Source organism: Oxyura jamaicensis, chromosome 2 (genome assembly GCF_011077185.1).
Source record: "Oxyura jamaicensis isolate SHBP4307 breed ruddy duck chromosome 2, BPBGC_Ojam_1.0, whole genome shotgun sequence".
In the NCBI taxonomy this organism is placed as follows: Eukaryota; Metazoa; Chordata; class Aves; order Anseriformes; family Anatidae; genus Oxyura; species Oxyura jamaicensis.
In genome coordinates, this window is record NC_048894.1 from 95,518,252 (window position 1) to 95,537,289 (window position 19,038).

The 19,038-nt window shown below is 37.4% G+C and overlaps 1 protein-coding gene across 5 annotated transcripts in view; it reads right to left on the reverse strand.

The window, feature by feature from the left end:
- INVS (inversin) overlaps positions 1 to 19,038 on the reverse strand; it is a 95,082-nt gene that overhangs the window by 12,059 nt on the left and 63,985 nt on the right. For all 5 annotated transcript variants that reach the window (XM_035319869.1, XM_035319868.1, XM_035319870.1 and 2 more), the window contains 4 exons: positions 18,153 to 18,382; positions 16,383 to 16,489; positions 13,135 to 13,347; positions 5,426 to 5,727 (listed from right to left, as the gene is read on the reverse strand). In XM_035319869.1, coding sequence (XP_035175760.1) covers positions 5,426 to 5,727; positions 13,135 to 13,347; positions 16,383 to 16,489; positions 18,153 to 18,382 — 852 coding nt within the window. The remainder of the gene's footprint in view (positions 1 to 5,425; positions 5,728 to 13,134; positions 13,348 to 16,382; positions 16,490 to 18,152; positions 18,383 to 19,038) is intronic.

Consider the following 19,038-nt stretch of genomic DNA (forward strand, 5'->3'; position numbering starts at 1 on the left):
CACCCTGCTCTATGCTGGCACACAACGTTAATGTAACCTACTGACCCAGGAAACCCAGAGCACTGGTTTTGTCAATACCTTCCTTGATACCCTAACTAAAACTCTGAAGTCCTTCATATTTTTCCCTTGTTGCAAGATTTCCTTTCCCCATTTCCACACCCGGGGCTGAAAAAGAAATGAAGTGTGGTAACTGCTTTTAAACACTCTTGTGAGAATGACTTGGGAGCCATACTGGGGTGCAAAACTGGAAATCTCCTCCTACCAGACACCTTACGTTTAGTTAGGGAAACAAACAGGAGATAAGAAATAGAACAGGCTGGATGAAACATGACAGAGAGGTTGTTACGGGGTATGTAACAGCGGAAAAAGCAAAGAAAGAAAGCTTTGATATATTTAACATCCAAGAAAATCACCCAGGTTATCCAAATCCTGGTAAAACCATCCTATATTTGTCCTTACTGTAAAATATTTGTGATACTCTCTTGTGTGATTAGCAGAATATGGCAGATTAACAGTTTATACAGAAGAAACTCAAGATTATCATCAATGATGTCTCTGACAGAGAAGATTTATCACGGTGACAGGTCAATATGGGCTGAGAGGCTACTCTAACTTGCATGGAATTGTCATATGGGTAAATAGTCCTGTCTGTTATAGGACAGGAAGAAAAAAAAATCTATAATATAATCTATTTTAATCGAGTATTACTTTAATTATGTTTTAAATCTATGTTATTCTTTTTTTCTCATCTTCCAGAATGCAGAAGGAAATTCCCTCTCTTTTATTACAACAGGGGAATAGACACTTTTAAAAGTGTGCTACTGCAATTTTTTAAAAAAATGTGCCTTTTGATGCCAAGATTTCTGGGGCATAATTCCACTCCCAGTGAAGCCAAGTACAGACTACCAGTGCCATCAATAAAAACAGCAAAGAGCTGACATTCAGTTCACATGTATGAAATTTCCAGCATCGTCACAACACCATTTTGATCTCCCGAAAAGTTAATTTTTAGAGCTGCAAGGAAAAAGAACAGAGTCTTTGAAAAAAGGGCTTTGTCATTCTTAACCCACCAAAGCCTGGTTTGTAAATACGGCGTGTAGAACGCTTTTATATTTCAATCATAAAACACTGAAGTTATTAGAGCAGCATGCGCATAGCCATCTGAACAACTGGGGAAAAGACAGGAGAACATCACTTAAGTATTCCAGGTCACCTTTTCATGTGGAAATAAACTTCCTTAGATAGATGCAAAGAAGCAGCATCAAGTACAGAACTCAAAAAATTACTTTGCTACTAGAATTAACGCAACTCAACAGCCGCAATGACCTACGTAGGAGATAACGTCTATAGAAAAGGGGATTTCTGAGTGGAGAACAGATCAGAAGAGAGCCACCAGCTAAACTACAGTTTTTACATACTGCTAGCAGGTGCAGAAAAATCTGTTTGCACCTGCTGAAAATCTTTCTGAAGTGTGTGAGAAACAAAGTTGTGCTTTTGCAGTAGAGAATTATTTTATTAGGAGTCACGAAGCCCAAAGGAAAACAGACACTCCCTGATGGGAGAGAAATGCTGAATAAAGTGCTAATGAGGCAAATATTACCTGTTTTACATCAAGAGGGTCATTGGGGAATTCAAGCAACGTGTGATGCTGTGCTATGGAAATATGTATGTGTAGCAATATACATACTCTGGCTGAACAAATACGCAGGAGTTGTGTAGTATGGCAAAAGGTAAACAGGGAAATTATCTGCGCTCAGCCCAAAGGGGGGTGAGAACCAGGAATTCAACGCTTCCAAAACGTACAGGTAGATTTTACAGAACTCTTTAGAGTAGGTAGCTTTAAATACTTATTAGTCTTGGCAGATCCTTTGTCAGGGTGGGTGGAAGCTTTCCCTTCAGTATCTGCTACTGCGAACATCGTAACTAAAGTAATTCTAGAACAAATAACTCCCAGGTATGGAATTGCTGAAAATACCGACTCTGATCAAGGAAATCACCTTATGTCAGAAATACTGCAAAGGCTAATGTGGACTTCAGGAATTAAGTGGAAATTTCACACTCCTTGGCATCCTTCATCTTCTGGAAGGGTGGAGAGGATCAGACAGTACAGAAGCAATTGACTAAGTTCTGGAAACTCAGCTTCCCCAAACGAAGTGCTTACCTTTGGCACTTCTCCGAATTCAAACTGCACCAAGAAAAGATGTGGGAGTTTCACCATATGAAATATTATTTAGATTGCTGGACATGGATAAAGGGAGTGAGCTACCTCAGTTCGAAACAAAAGATGCTTTTCTTAAGAACTATATACTCGGGCTGTCGTCCTCAGTCTATTTCCACAAGTGTTAAAGCTGCATGGTGGCCCTCGGGGACTTCTCCGGCAGCCCGAAGGGAGCTGTGTCCTCTCTTGTGCTCTTCCTCGAGGCTCCGTGCAGAAGGGCTGCCACCTGTTGCACAAGGGCTGGGGGACGGGAAAGAAGCACTCACACAACCCCTGAGAATTGGCAAGAGTTGTTTATTGCCAGGACATCTTGCAGGCAGGGATGTCTGTGAGATTTGGGGGCTCCAAGCTAATGCTTGGGATGGGGCCTGAGCAACGAGTAGGGAGCTGGCCGGGCACTCCTGTGATGCAGTTTGTGCTTTCTGATGGCACAGAGTGAAGACGTGCCAGGGTAGTCCCAGGTCTGTTCTGGCTGTGGTGGATCCACTTCCGTTGCCTCCTCCGTATCTTCTGGTGGATCCAGCTCCATGGGCTCCATGGTGTTGGACAGGAGGATGAGCCGGTCTTTGCCCGGGACTGCCCAAACAGGATGCCTTCGATTTGCAATGTTTTCCAGCCAGGGTGCTGCACCAGGAAGTCGACCTGTTCCACCCTGAGATCACACACCACTGTCAGCTTGATTTTCACACCTGCAGTGGCAATGATATTGCTGGTATGTGTCTGTGGGCTGCGCACCAGAGGTCCCTCGAGCACCGGTGTATCTTGTGCTGCTGGCGCTCTCTCTCTGCCCACGACAGGTTTCCTTGTCAGCTGCCTTCCTTCTTGGTGCTGCTCTGGACGGCATGGATGTCCTCACAAACCAGGCAGAGCCGCTTCTCGCCTTGCTGCCTCTAGTCTCCTACTAGCTCAGCGAGTGGCGGGCCAGCGGCAGGGGGGCTGCTTTATAGGGCCCACGAGGCAGTGGTGGCCACTGTGACCTCCGCAAGCCTCTGTGATGAAGTGGCCCATGTGTGGCCAAATGCGGCTGCATTGGGAACGGCCTGGGAGATGTCCTCATGTGGGGGAAGGAGCAGGGCTGGGGGGGCTGAGGGACCCTTTTCTGGGGCTGGCTCCCCCGGGGCCATTTGGCTTGCCAAATGAGTGAAAAGCAGCCCCTTGACCACAGAGACTGCCCTGCACCTCCCATGTTCCACACGACCTTTTCTGGCTCAGGCTCTAGACTCTTATCAGTATAACATAGAATCACAGAAACATTAGGGTTTGAAAACACCTCCAGGATCATCTGGTCCAACCACCCCCTACCACCAATGCCACCCAATAACCCATGTCCCCAGGCACCATGTCCAACCTTTCCTTGAACACCCCCAGGGACGGTGACTCCACACCTCCCTGGGCAACCAGTTCCGGTGCCTGACTGTTCTTTCTTATCTATTATATATATTATTATCCATATATATATATATATATATGGATAATATATATATATATCCATATATATATTATCCATATATATATATATAATATATATGGATAATATATCCATATATATTATATGGATATATTATCATCTATATTATCTATTACTAATATTTTATTAATATTTATTAATTTAATAAATGTTATTAATGTTTAATCTATTTTCTAAATATCTGTTTTCTAATATCCAACTGACATCACTGAGATTTACTACTTTGAAAATGAAAATTAATTCTGCTTTATGTAGATACTTGAAAAATTAGTAAACCTGGGGGAAAAAAAATGAATGATGTGCGAATTAGAAAACACTATTGTAAATATCTCAGCTATAACTGAAGAACTAGAAAGTAAGTTTGATAAGTTTGCAAAAATAGTACTCTAGAATAAAATAGTATTAGATTTATTAATAACCTCATAAGGAGGAGCGTGCACTGTAATTATTACTAGTTGCTGTATATATGTAGATCGAATGGGACGAATTTGACTGATCTCAAAAATATTTGGGCAAAAAAACACAACAAGATCCTACATAGAGTAGCTCAAGATGACAATTCCTGGAGATTTAGAAACATTTGGGATAAACTAACTTTGTGGTTACCTGAATAGAATTGGCTCAAACAACTATTTGTTGGTATTGTAATAATAAAGGCATTGTATATCTGTCATCCCCCGTGACATCCAAAGAAGAACATTGCACCTTAATGTTGGAAAAACTCAAGAGCGGGGTATGTGAAGAGGTGTAAAAACAACAACATGAGTAAGAAAAGAAGAAGGGGGAATTTTGAGAAACAAAGTTGTGTGTTTTTGCAGTAGAGAATTATTTTTCTTCATTCCAAGGTAGTTGTTCAGTCATAGTAAGGAGAAATGCTAACTAGATTAGTGGACAGTAGAAGGCCTCACTGTTCCAAAACAAGGCAGAAGCTTGAGAAAAAGAGGATGAGCAGTGTGAGAACAGTAAAACAAAGATCACAAGTTCTCAAAACATAAGAAAGGAGAAATTAAAGGGTTGAAATTGTACATCTATGGTATAGAGGAGTGTTGAGTAGCTTGTGAACCTGTAGTACTCAGCCAATGAGGAAACGGGAGGTGATCAGGCGTCGGGTAACAGGGAATAAAAGGTTATGACTTGTTTACTAAAATGTGCTCCTGATTGACAGGATGCCCGCCATTGCAATCGTGAATAAAGTAGCTTCACAGAAGATCCTGTCTGAAGAAAATTATTTGAGATTTTTCTCACAAGTGACAGCCAACAGGATCTTAATTTATGTTCAATTCTAGTAAAACTTCCAATTAAGGCCATCCAAGTTTTGGTCACAAGAGGAGTGATTAAAAAACCTCACGAGAACTGATCAAAGGACTTCATGAGTTGATCCTGCACCAACTTTCCTAGCATCACTCCAATAACAAAAAAAAGAATATTTGTGTAAACATGGCATGTGTAAACATTTCAAAGACTGGTATTTTGCATTGGGCAAGAGGGGATTTTCTTGGTAACTGAAAGGTAAATTGTTTTCATTATAGAAGAAGTAGACATTATCATGCACATCAGTATTTTTGACTCCCTAAGTTGACAGAGCACACACAAACAAGAATCTGTATTTAACTCTACCCCATATGAATTGCTTAAATAATGAAAGAACAAGAAATGACAGAGTAAAACAGGCCCTACATGTGAACTTCCCCAGACGTGGACAAAAAGAAAAATCAGACCAAATAAAAATTATTACAAACCTTGCCTGATTTTATGACCATCGCTCTGAGACTCTGAAGACGGGCAAGTCTCCTTTGCTGTCCCTTTGTTGTGACAAGCTTTAGGTGAACCTCTGCTGTTTCTCCCTGCTTGACTTTGGGAAGCACTGAGAGAGAGAGGTCTCTTACTCTGTATATCAGGTTGTTTATTAGGCAACTGCAGGATGCTGGCTGTTTTCTCTCGATTTGCTGGATTCTGTTGTACTCGAAACTTACTTTGTTCCATGCTCTGCATTCCTTTCTGCAGCTTGGCTTCTTTCCTCTTACTTTCTTCTTCACGTTTCCTGTAATTATAGTAAATACCATAAGAATTCCAAAGACAAAATTTGGGGAGCATGTATCTAACTTGAACACATTCATCTCTAGAAACCTGACACTGACAAAACAAAATCTTGACTACAACATCTTTTTTGTGACAAAGGGTGACCTATTATATTGAAGGGTCTTAGCTTGATCCAAAATAGCAACTAACTTGCAGCTACAGCTTAAAGAAGGTTAAGTCCTTAGAAGCCAGCTCAGCTTCCCATTCACTTTGCAGCAGTTCAAACTGATTTTAAAATACCCCCAATGTAAAAATATGTAAATTAGGCTTTTTTTTAAATGCAGATACAAAAATGAAAAGCATAGTTTCTCTTTTCATTAGTTTTCTTTTTAAATCTAAGAAAAAGAAGTACCACCAGTAGAAGGATTTGAAAAAGGTGTCAGAAAACAAGAAACATGATACTAATAAGAATGCTTTGAATTAGTAATGAACCATGCTTTAATATAAGTAGTAATGCAATGCATTGTATTTATTTGAAAATCAGAAAACTTCATAAAAGACATGTCATCTGTTTGAAAATTATTCTTCTTATTTACCTATGTAATACCTAATACAGACTATCACAAACCAACTTCACATTAGCTGTAGGACTAACTTGCTGGTATATACTTAGCATTAGTAGACAATTAAAGAATTTATTTTTAAATAAACCTGATCTAGCGGGTGGCATCCCTGTTCATGGTAGGGGTGTTGGCATTAGAGGTTCTTAAGGTCCCTTCCAACCCAAACTGTTCCGTGATTCTATGATTTTACATAAATGGATTATACATTATACAAATAATAAATATGGAAAATATGAGATGGGAATTAAAAACTTGCGTCATGTATCTCTTAAACAGTGTAGATATAACAGAATTTTGGACAAGGTTATGAAAAGCACATCTGTTCCAATAAAATTTTGCAGCCTATTTTGAAATGCAATGAAAAGTTGTTACACTTCACCTTTTAAATTGTTTTTCCAACAAAGCAGAATAACCCAATAACAAGTAGCAAACGTTACCTATCTACCTACCATTGAATTTGTTTTTATAAATTAAGCATTGGTTAGGAGACGAAGTGACACTTTTCCTGTTGGAATGGACAGCTGGTAAATGTCGTATCATGTAGCTGCCTGGTATTTTAACTTGCTTCCAATGCTACAACATAGTTTGCAGACTGTTGACACATTAGCTCACAGCACAGCATATGACAGGTTAGTTATGCAGCATGCCATCCTCAGTTCCTGTGAGTCGCATCAATGCCAGTATGTGTCATTTCAGTGTGATGTGCCAGGGAGAAGCCTTAACTTTATCTGTCAGGACTATCTCATGAAGTACACGCCGCAGAAGAAGCTGATTGAACTTTGTACCTGAAAAGCTGTTAATTGATCTAAAAAATACACTCCTGGCAGCCTGAGGCTGTATTCCCTGTATTCCCCGTGGCAAGGAAAAAGGGGATAGTTTCAAACACTATCGGCATTCCACAAACAGACTACGTGTGGATGTCTGTCTCGTGTACAGTATGGATCTCGCTGCCATTACTCTGCCATTTGATCTGATAAATCAGATCTTACTATTCACAGAACTGTCATTTTCTCTTCTTCACACGAATCAAGCAGCCTACTACCAGTACCCTCCACTCAGTGTTAGAAAAGAAAGTGTGAGCCAGGTTGTGTGACGCAAGAAAGACAGAGAGAGTGGCCTGCACTCTTTGGACTAGCAGATTCGCTCAAAACATGAACATCAGCAACATGCCAATTGTAAAGTTATTGAAATGACACAGGACTGGAAGTTGAGAAGAAGTAAAAGGGGATTTCTGTAAAGCTCTCCTTTGTGTGGTCATTTTTCAGATGAAACTGATGAAGTAATAAAAGGAAGGGATTTCAAAACTCCCTATTCATAGGCCATCATCCTAATTGTAAGAGTAGAGCTCAGCTGACTAAGCTGGATACTTACAAATCTCCCGTTGGGGTTTGCTTTATTTAGTCACAAATACAGTTTGTTTTACAGTGGAAACTATTTAAAAAAAAAAAATATTGATTTTTACTCAATTAAGAGAGTGGGTTTCATGAACAGGCAAAGGAAGCCGACAAGTTTCTAACTTAAGGGCTCTCAGTCATTCTCAGGAGGTTCCAGCAACTCTACAGGATCCAAACTCAGACTCTAACATTGGACAACTACAGCTAGATAGTGGTAGTATACCTGGCAAGCCAAAATTGTCCACCTTAACTGCAACAAATTTTTGTTCTTAAGAGTCTTAAAGTTATACTGCATTACAAAAGTGATGCAGTGGAATCAGGTTTTGGCATCAAAAAAAGAACAGTTTCAGCCTTTGTGAAGACAGAGATGCTTTGATTTTTTGATCCTGCTAGAATGAATTCAACCTCTTCTATTCTGTTAAAAACATTTTGTTTTTTCTATCTGCTCTGTGGAGAACATTTTGAGTTTAAGAACACATCCATGTGCCTGGAGAGCATTTATAGAGTTATCCTTGCAGAATAAGTTACTTTAAAAATCATACCTGAAAACAGATCTCCAGCTGTGATCCTACTACTGCTGAGGCTTTACCTGGACCAAGAGGAGTTATATTTCATGTTGTGTAAGTAGCTATCTCCTGCTAATACAATCCTGCAAGGTTGCTTTTAAAAGCATGGCACTGTTGACTCATGACATGTTCAGCTTCTGATCGACTACGACCTTTTAACAGTCCTTAACAAAAATGTTAAAAAGCCAGTTAATTACTGCCAAGTTTTCCTGTGTTGATTGGCCTTACAAAATGTGTAGAGGTGTGCATTTGTCCTCACCTGACCTCTTATTTTTAATTCAGTCATTTCTCATATGTATGAACACCATTCTGAGTTCTAAATTAGACTTCAGTGTGCTTACAGTCTTCGGCATTCTCACTACCATTTGCACAACGCTTTACTTCTTAAGTGAAAACATGGTATTTGTATGAGATCCAGGGTGGATTTATGTGAAATTCTAATCAATATATACCTCCCCCATTTGAAGGCTGAGCCATTAAGAACTCCTCTGCATATGTTCTTCCAAGCAGTTTTTCACCCATCTAATTACAGTTTAATTCAAGCTACTTTGCTCTGATTTGCTAATGAAAGCAACACATGACAAAGTATGAAAACTTCAGGCAAATCTTAATGAGAGCTACTGTTTCTCCATGACCACAAAACTCATTATTCTGTCACAAAAGAAAATCGCGTCGGTTTGACATAATTTGTTCTTAGCGAAGTCAGGATAGCCAATACTTTTTGTTTCATTACGTTCCAGACACATATGGAACAATACAGAAACAATATGAGTTTGTGGAGTCTCCATTTGCAGAGATATTCAAAACCTGACTGGACATGGTCCTTGGCAACCTGGTCTAGCTGACTGTGTTTGAGCAGGGGTGGGGATGGACTAGGTGATCCCAAGAGATCCGTCCCAACCTCAATAATTCTGTGATTCTTGGTACTGAAGTTCATAGGGCCTTCTCCTTCTCCTCTTTGAGAAAGCAGACACTCTGCTCATTTCACAAATACTGTAGTCCCACCAGTCCCCCTTAAGTTTTTAAAGGTAATCCTTTTATGATTGTATCAGCTAGTTTTCTATATATCCCAGGATGAATTTTATCAAGCCAAGCTGATCTGAAAGCATCTTCCTAATTCAATTAGTCTCTAAATTGTTCATTCAGTATTTTATCTTACATTCCTCCCCTTTGTTGCTAGTGTGAATTCCATTTGCTATTGAACATCATTTGACATTTAATGAAGACTACAGCAAAAAAGCAAAGCAAAACAAAACAAACAAAAAAACATTTCAGTCTTCTTACCATCACCTATGGACCAACTGTTTTTTTCTTCCTTCTAAAATGCATATGTTGACAATGATTTCTTAAGATACAACACATCCCTTGCTAGTTGTTCGTATTCTGTACCTCAGCTTTTCTAATTTTATCATTGTATTTTATTTCTGTCCTCATTTTTTAGCGATGGCACAAGCTTTCCACTATGTGCTTTCCCTTTTCAGGTTGCTGAAAAGCTCATTATTTTCACTCTTGCTATACTTCCTATCTGCACTCAGCATACAGGCCTTACTACCAGTTTTTTTTGAAGGATCTCATAATCTACTTGCATTCTCTTGCCCCTAGGAACAGTCTTCTAAATCTATGGAAGGTTATTTCATTGAACTGATTTATTTTCTTGCTGTTCTTCTCTTCCTAATTATCATGACTTATTTACTCTTATTCACTTTCATCCAAGTTCCCTTTCATATTCACATTCTCAGGCAGTTTCCTCCAACTGGTCAGAAACAAATTCAAAAGACTAAGTAAAAACAGAGAAGTATGGCTTCAGGAACTTATTCTGAGAAATTCAAAAGGAATGTGAAAAAGTGATGAATGAGTTCTGAAGCCTGAAGTTCTGAAGTGATGAATGAGTTCAAACCCCAATATGCTGGTTATTGTTTTTCCTCTGAATATGTTTTAAACTCTTTACATGATCTTCCCAAAGATCGGGTTTTCTAATAAAAAAGCTTATTTCTGAAAAAAAATAAATCTGAAGTCTAACATTTTACCTCTATGTAGAGCTACAGACCATTTTTTAAATGTGTCCTTCTTTTCCTGAGTTACTGTCCTAATGCAGTGCTTCTTTCCTGATCAGTTCACCACACAATATGGAACACATGTTGGAAAGGATCTCAAGAAGACATAAAGGCCAACGTTCTGCTCCAAGAAGGGTCACCTATGAGGTCAGATGAGGTTGTTCACAGATTTATTCTGCAAGGTCTTGAAAATTGTTAAGGATGAAGACTGCACCACCTCTTTGGGCAACCTGTTCCACTGCCTGATTGTCCTCGTTGTGAAAATTTTTTTCCTTTTTTTCAGTCAAAATTTCTCATTTCAGCTTATGACTACTATGAGTTTCCTAGGGGCTGAAGTGAGGCCATCCAGCCTGTAGTTCTCCAGATTGTTCTTCTGTCCCTTTTTGAAGTTGGGTGCAACATTTGCTGTCCTCCAGTCATTGGGGACCTTCCCGGATCTCTGTGACCCTTCTGAGATATTCAAGAGTCAGCAACCTTGGACACAGCTCATCTGGTCCCATGAACTTGCCTGGGTTAAGTTATCTCAAGCAATCCCTCACTTACTCCTTAGTCATTGCTGGCAGCTCTCCTCCTTTCTGATCCATTCTCAAAGCAGCGAGTCCCGGGAGACCTTCTTGGGGAAGACTGAGGACAAGAAGGCCTTGAGTACCTCCACCTCACCTGTGTCTGCTCTCACTAAATCACTCACACACTTCACAAAAGGCCCACATTTTCCTTGCTCAGCCTCTTACTATCAATGTAGAGGCAGGAGCTCAGCTCATTGGCTGGCATATCCCTTCCCAGTCTCAACTCCATTTGAGTTTTGTCTTTCCTGACACCATCCCTACATGCCCAGATAATGTTTTTAGGCTTCTCCATATAGCCTGTCACTGCTTCCACCTCTCATCTCTGTCACAGCTCCTCTGCTTAACCGAGCAGGAAAGTGTGACTCTCTACAAGAACATATCACAAAACAAGTTTTAAATTCATGCACCAAGGCAGGCTTTTTGTTGTTTTTAGTTTTGTTTCTTTTTCAATCCAGTTCACCATTATTCTGGATTTGCACATGTCTACTCTTATCTGGAGAGCAGATTTTTAAACATCAGTAGGGATATTAGTTGTTTGTATGTAACAACACCCTGGCCAAGTTTAACTGTGGAATGCACAGATGGACATTCAGAATGATGACAACATAATGTCCCCTCCAGTTTATTACAGATCATAAAATTGCAATTAAATAAAATTTGTTATGTGTCAACTTGATTTGCTTGTATACTCCAATTATATTTTAATTCTGTTTTTATGGTATTTGGTACACAGACTTTGTTTCTATTGTTTTCAAACAAATCAACAACTTAGTAAGTTTCAGAAAGTACTTTAGAAACTCACAAAGGAAAACAATGATAAAAACACACCCGAATTTCCATGAAGCAATCCCTTTTTGTTTAATCTACTGGATGGGGTATCACAGATTCTTCTAAAAATGACTGTCATCACAAAGAATATAAATACCTTAAATTGGTAAAGTCACTTGTGATCACACAGCAAGAAGCTGAGTTCTCCAAATTGAAAAAAAAAATATGTATAAGATATTCAGAATATTTTCAAAGGCAGCTTTTCCATGTATGAGTCTGACTTATACCAACTTCAGAAAATGCAGCAGTGGGAGGGCTGCAAGTTACAACTTTAGGATCTAAAGATGCGAGTGAGAGATTGGTTATCTGGTATTTCTAGCTTTGATTCTTAATGGGCATTAATAAGTATTAACCAATATGGTAGTAGCCTTCAAATCCAGTGAAGGTCAGGCAAGCCAGTTATGCAGAGCAAACTAGTTAATTTGAAATATAGCAGACTGCAGCTGATTTGTCTATGATACATAGACACAAAAAATGTATCAGCGATTATGTTGTCTCTTTATTCCTATGACCTTTCTCTACAGAAAAAATGAAAAAAACATATAGAAATATTTTCAGACTTAGGTTTTTCATTCCAGAATCAGATCTCTTTAAGAGAAACCATGTGCTAATTTGTTCTTATTCATGTTGTGGACCTTAAGGATACAGATCAACCAACTAAAGCATTCTGATGATCATTTCTGTATTTTTGTATTTTAGAATTTCATCACTTTGCTACCATTGTTTCAATTAAATAGAGCAGAAACTCAATCAGAATCTACACATCTTACAAATAACTATCCAAACTACATATGTTAGTTATCTATAATCTAATCTAATGATTTCATGGTAATTGTCAAGTGCAGAAAATCTAACTGCAGTGTATGATACTGCCAAGAGAGAAGTTACAAATAAAATCTGGAAGGAGTTCAGTTTGCTAGAAAAGCACAGCCTCCCCATGAAACAGTTAGTTAAGCCTCATTTAATTGGGCTTTACAAAGTAAACTTAGTTCATTTTCATCTTCTTATAAATTTCTCTTCAAAACTGGTATCAAAGATTTGCTAGGTCAATAATTATTTTCACTACTTTAGATAGTGATAGATGCTTTCCAAAACTGTTTATCATCATACAGAACATTAGCTAAAGATAATGATTCTAATACACTAGTTTCCCAGCCTTTGGTATTTTGCCTTGTTCATGAACATTATATAAACATTCTTATTTAATTTGGGATTGCCTGACAAACAGTTTTCATCATAGTATCATGCAAAAAAATCCATTATGTGCTTGCAAGTTTCATGAATTTTAGTAAGAGGAACAGTAAGTGATGATGAGTAATGGATAAAATCATAGGCTAGTATACATAAACTAACAGTAAATGTCTATTTGCTAGAGAATATTTCAAGTCTCAGACTTACTTGGCAGCAGCATCTTTTCTCAGCTGTTCGTGTTTCATTAGGAGATTCTTCCTCTCTTGAAAAGCCTTTCTAACTTTATATCCTTTATAGACAGCCTGGATTTTGAAAGCAGCAATGTCCTGTATAGCAGCTATAGACAGAGCTCCATGTTCTAACATGAACTGAATCACTTCATGGTGTTCCCCAAGCAAGGCATAATCAAGTGGAGTGTACCTGAAAAAAGAACACAATAATCAACACTGAACTAGATTCCTAACGGAATGTGCATTCATGTTACAAGATTCACCCTGAATAAGGCAACTTCTAGTATGAAGACTGCTTAAGCAGTGTTTTCAGCAAACAATCTCAAAGAAGTTATTAAGGTTCACATACAGAAAGATCGTCTCAGTAAAAAGCAAGTTAAAATATATTCTGTGTTATTTACATAGGCATTTAAGTTCTGAGGATTTACTGTCGGATCTGGCTTCGCTTCTGTAACAATGACTGAGGACAGCAGAGCTGGCCAGCAAGAGTATGAAACCTGCATTAACGAATAACATTTTTTTTAAGAGGAACTAGAAAGACTTAAGTCTGCTTTCAAATTGACACGGGTAATAAAAGTATTAAATCCCTTTGCTTTTTAATAGTGTCAAAGTTGCCTAAGCACTTTTGAAAAAAATTCCCCAAATTTCTGTTGTCTATAGAGAAGTAAAATATGCCTGCCTCCCTCACCAACACTGAAACATTAGGCAAAGACATTTAGTGACTGAAAATTATCAGTCACAAACCATAATCAAGACCATATAACGCAAAATCTTCAAGCAGTAAGCGTCAGTGCATATAGTTGTGAAAATTAGGGCTCTTCTTGATGGTAACTTGCTAGGACACAATACTGGTAAGCAAAGAAAAACAGACAGAAAGAGCACAATTGGACTTGCCACCCAGCAATGATTTGATGGAAGGATTAACAGTATCTGAACTGAAGTGTCTACAGGAATAAAGACAATGACATAACACGAAAATCTGTATGTCAAGGTGTGTTGATAGCATTTAAAGAAAGACAGATTTTTTGATAACCCAGGAATGGGTACTTCAGAAAGGGCTTCATTTCAGAAAAACACGTTTTTAAAGTATAGCTAGTTTTGAATATTTTACTTTACAGGCACAAAAGATATTGAAGTAAGCTTTATGCTGCTAACATGTATGTACCAAGACAATGTATTATATTATGGATCCCAGTCATGCAGACCCATATTCTGAAACATGGATTCTCTGACTCCATTAGAACTACTTTAGACAGTAAAAAGCACTCAAATCTGAAGAGGGGTTTGTTTAACTGGACACTACCCGTTCAAGGCTGCTCATGGGCACTCCTCACAACCACCCATTAATGAGCTGTGTCAGGTTAAAGCCTATTAAAATTTTTCTTTTCCACTGGAAATTCTTTTATCCCTAAAAGAGATAGCTTTTAAATCAAGCTGGCTTCACAGCAAAACACACAGAGAAGACATTGGCCATCAACTGTTACATGTAATCTGGCATGAAGCTGGTCAAGCTAGCCTGGCATCAGACAATGCATCCAGGACAAGCAGTTGGATTACCAAATGCAAAAAAAAAACAAAAACAAAAACAAACAAACAAACAAACAAAAAAAAACAACAACAAACCTAGCACCCTTCAGACTAGGGCTTGATTACACACATGCAAGCAAGTGGGCAACTTAAAATCTTAGATGAAATCTCAGCTCCATCTTTTCACAAGCTGATTTAGTTTTAACTGCTAGGTTTGAATCTTGAACTAGTATCTCATACTGCACTCTAGGAACACCAAGAGAAGCTTCCTTCTGTAGGTATATTGGAAAAAAAAATTACTATTTTGTGAAACTGTTACTCAATGAAAAAGCAGTTTCACCCGATTACAGATGAACCACATCCACCAGGTCCTTATTACTCTCTCTTGCAACACTTGGCTTTCTTTTCCACTATCCAAATTTCTGCTGTTTTAAAACTGGCTTTAATAAAACAAGGTTTTGTAGATGTCTACTGAGAGGCAATTGTGCAATTTCTATATATAAAATATATGTGTTTTGCAAAATTAAAGACTGATTCATCTCAAAATATTGGGGATATGCTTTGTTCGGCACATGGACTAGTGCTTAAGAGTTGACATTTGGAATGCTGCTAGTTATATTCTGAGTAATCTAGGTCTTGTTCTGATAGTTGAATATCATCAGTACATTCCAGCAATGTACGGAAAAGAACGGGCTCCTTCCTAGCAAAATATTGGCTTTTAATCGTACTTAATAAGAGTAATTTAACTACAGCTGTTTATTTAATTTTCTATCAAAAATTACTAGTGAGAGTATTGGCACTACTTAATTAGGAACTACTTAATGCTTTCATTTGTGTTTCTCACTAAAAAATGAGAATACATAGAAAAGAAAAAGGGATCTGAGTGGTTAGAGTAGAGAACAAAGGAAAGAAAGCAATTAAACTGGGATAAGCAAGGAAGTTTCAAGCTTAGCACTAAAATATGGGGCTTAAAAGTATTTAAATTATTTAAAATGTTGAAATATTCAAATGTATATGACATGCTGATCATACTTTTATTTATGATTATGGTAAGGTCATCTCCTCTAAAAAAGCATTATAAAGTTCTGTTAACACTAATTATCTTCATGGTCAGGTGACTAACTTGAACTCCACAACCCAGATCACTTTTAAAAAACTATTATTTACGTGTCAATGAAAGACAAAGAAAAGAGGTGCAAATGTACTGTCTCTTTATGATTATAGGACTTTTTTTTTTTAAACCAGGCCTTTAGAATACAGTCAATCACCAGGTAATTTGTAATCACCATTTTAAAATGTAACATCACATTTCTCCCATTTTCTTTCTTCAGAGTGTAATCCCATCAAATAGGAAAGAAAAATTCCAGTCTATGCCAACAGCAGCAGAAATGCCTTTTCATTTTTTTTCAGATCTGTTGTCAACTTCATATAAATGAAAAACATCCTTAATATTTGAAATGAGACTAGAATTAAGAAAGCCATAAACTCAAGGTTCAAAAGTATAAACAGTTGAAGTTTACACTTGCAATGATTTACTAAAAGAAGAGATTTTTCACATTAGAAATTGAAGCTTAAGATTATGGCACTCCTTTACATACAAGAAAGACCATGATCCTGTGAAAATATCTGAACATTAAACATTTAAATCAATAAGTAGCATTTATGCTAAATTAGAAAACACATTCAGACAAGTAATACCTTTCCTCGCTGTTCTCCATATGATTAGGGAAAGCATCAAAACCGAGCAGTAACTTTATAGCATCAAGGTAGCCATTATTACAGAGCCAGTGTAAAGCAGTTCTTCCCTATAGACCACAGAAAAGGAAAAAAAAAATTATTCCCAAACTCTATTACACCACAATTATTGAAGTTACAAATCGTTCTGTAATTCAGTGCTTTTCTGGACATGAAGGACAAGCAATTCTTCTAAATAAACTAGCTTGTTCTAAATAAACAAGCAATTCTTCTAAATTAACTCACTTGTTAAAATAAATAGTACATCATTTAAAAATGAAATCACCTATTTTTTTCTTTTTTTAAACTAGATTGCTACTCTACTGCTTTTTTTTTTTACATAAAGTAGCTGAAAATTAGCATTAGGAGACTAGCCCTGCAGGTGATTTCCTTGCAGCTACGCTATCCTGGTCTGAAGCAGCTCTCAGCAATCTTTGTAATTCAGACTGTTTTCTATGCTGATCCAAAATACTCTGACAAGACTGAGAGAATTATTACAAAAATCAAAATCTGATGAAGTTCAGGGAAAGCTTATCAGCTTGGGCAAACACAGAAAGAAAGACTCCAGTTGTGACTTCTCTCTCACGAAGCAGAAGTCCAACTTACAATACACTCACTGTACTGAACTCACTGGCTGCACTCTATAGAGTGCATTCCATTATCACCATTACATGACCACTCTTGGGACTGGGATCACAGAATCACAGTATGAATACCCTGAGGTCTGTTAATGTCAACAAAACATAGATATTCCACTTCACTTTTAGGGCACGCCTCCTGTGTCTGCATCTTGATTTTTTGAACTCCAAATTTAGGAAATAGCTAGAAGACTGCATATCACAGAAAAAAAAAAAAAAAAAAAAAAAAAAACATAAAAAATGTTGAGAGTAGTTCTAACAAGCTGGTCCCTAAACCCCAAGTGCTGTAGAGTATCCTGTAGTGTCTCTGTGAAAAAGAGGCCAGGAGCTAATGTGGGCACCTGTATTCAAGCTGATGCCATATGAAGCTGGTAGCAGGTTTGGAAAATGTTCCCGGAATACTCTGGAAAAGTCATAATAAAAAACACTTTTCCATTACCTGGAATTATCCATGCCCTATAACAAATAGCTAGAGAAAAGTTTAATAAATTGGGTGAAATTCTTTTGATTGATGAAGTTCTATGACTTCAGAGAAATAATGTCAAATAACAAAGAAATCTGTTGTATGTTGCACAATTATTCTGGCTCCTAATTCCACTTACTGCTTGAAGAAATGGCACAAGAACATATAAACAAACCATTGAGTCCCTTATTTATTTTTTTATTATTTTCACCTGGAAGAGGTACACACAAATAATTGAAGAAGTTTCTATAATCTCACTTGCTCTACCTCACAATACATGCTGAAGAAACACACTACAGACTATAAAATCACATTCCCACATCACTTGTCAATAAGGAACACTAGAAGTAAAAAAATAAGGGTATTTAAAATGACTCGTCAAAAAGATCACACTTTGATAAGGCAAAGACAAAAATGATATAGGAAAAATGTGTCTTCAATTCATGCTGCATGTTAACCTATTATTTTTCATTCAAGACTTTAGAAGTGAAGTTATGGGAAAGTTATGTCAGGATGCATTTCATTTCAGTATAAACAGCAGCAAAAATGCTTCTATGTCCCAGAGAAGAGAACAACCTTTAAATTGATGTTTATTCTTAAGTTAATGAAATAGCCCCGTGAACGACAACATACCTCTTTATCCTGAATATTTGGATCTGCGTTATTTTCCAGTAACACTACCATGCAGTTGATGTAACCTCCATATGCAGCACACTGCAGAGGTGTTCTACCTGCATAATCCTGCACATTAGGGTTGATTTTATTTTCTATCAAGATTTGGCACACATCAGCATTTCCTCCCAGGGCTGCCCAGTGAAGGGGTGAATGGCCATCTTGGTCAACCAAATCTACTCTTGCTCCTCCTGTAGCAACAAATCATTTTTTGAACATAACAAGAAAATAATTTTGAATGAAGAGAAAACAAAGACTGAGTTTATGTTCAACAGCAACTTTCTGGTAAACTGGCAATTCAGAGAAATAATTCTGAATGTAACATCAACATTATTATCTCAATCTCAAAAGATAAACCAAAATGAATTGGCAATGAAATAATTTCAGTGAGGGTCAGGCATCTAACAACTTTATAAGCTTCTGAGATCCTCTCAGATGCTTTAAAAACTTGAGATTTATCAAACAGCCTTAAAAAATCTAGCTATTTTATGTTCTAGGCCTATTAATTTTAGTAAAACTTAAATTTCTTGTGACAAGATCACTTCTGATAACTAGACATCAGATGTAACCCCTTTCTAAATCTCTAAAGTAGACAAGATAAAATATTCACAGTGTAAGAAAGACTTGAAAAAAGTTTTAATTCAAGCATGCTAAGATTCTTTTATGTAGATAAATAATTTTTGTGTTCTTGTAAGATGCAAAAAGTCATTACAAAAATAAAACTCCACAATTACCTAAACTCAAATTAACCATCAATAATGACTGTCTATATCATAAAATATTTAATTAATCATAACTTGGATTCTGATAACCAAGCTTCTTGCATCTTAGGCTATATGCAATAGGG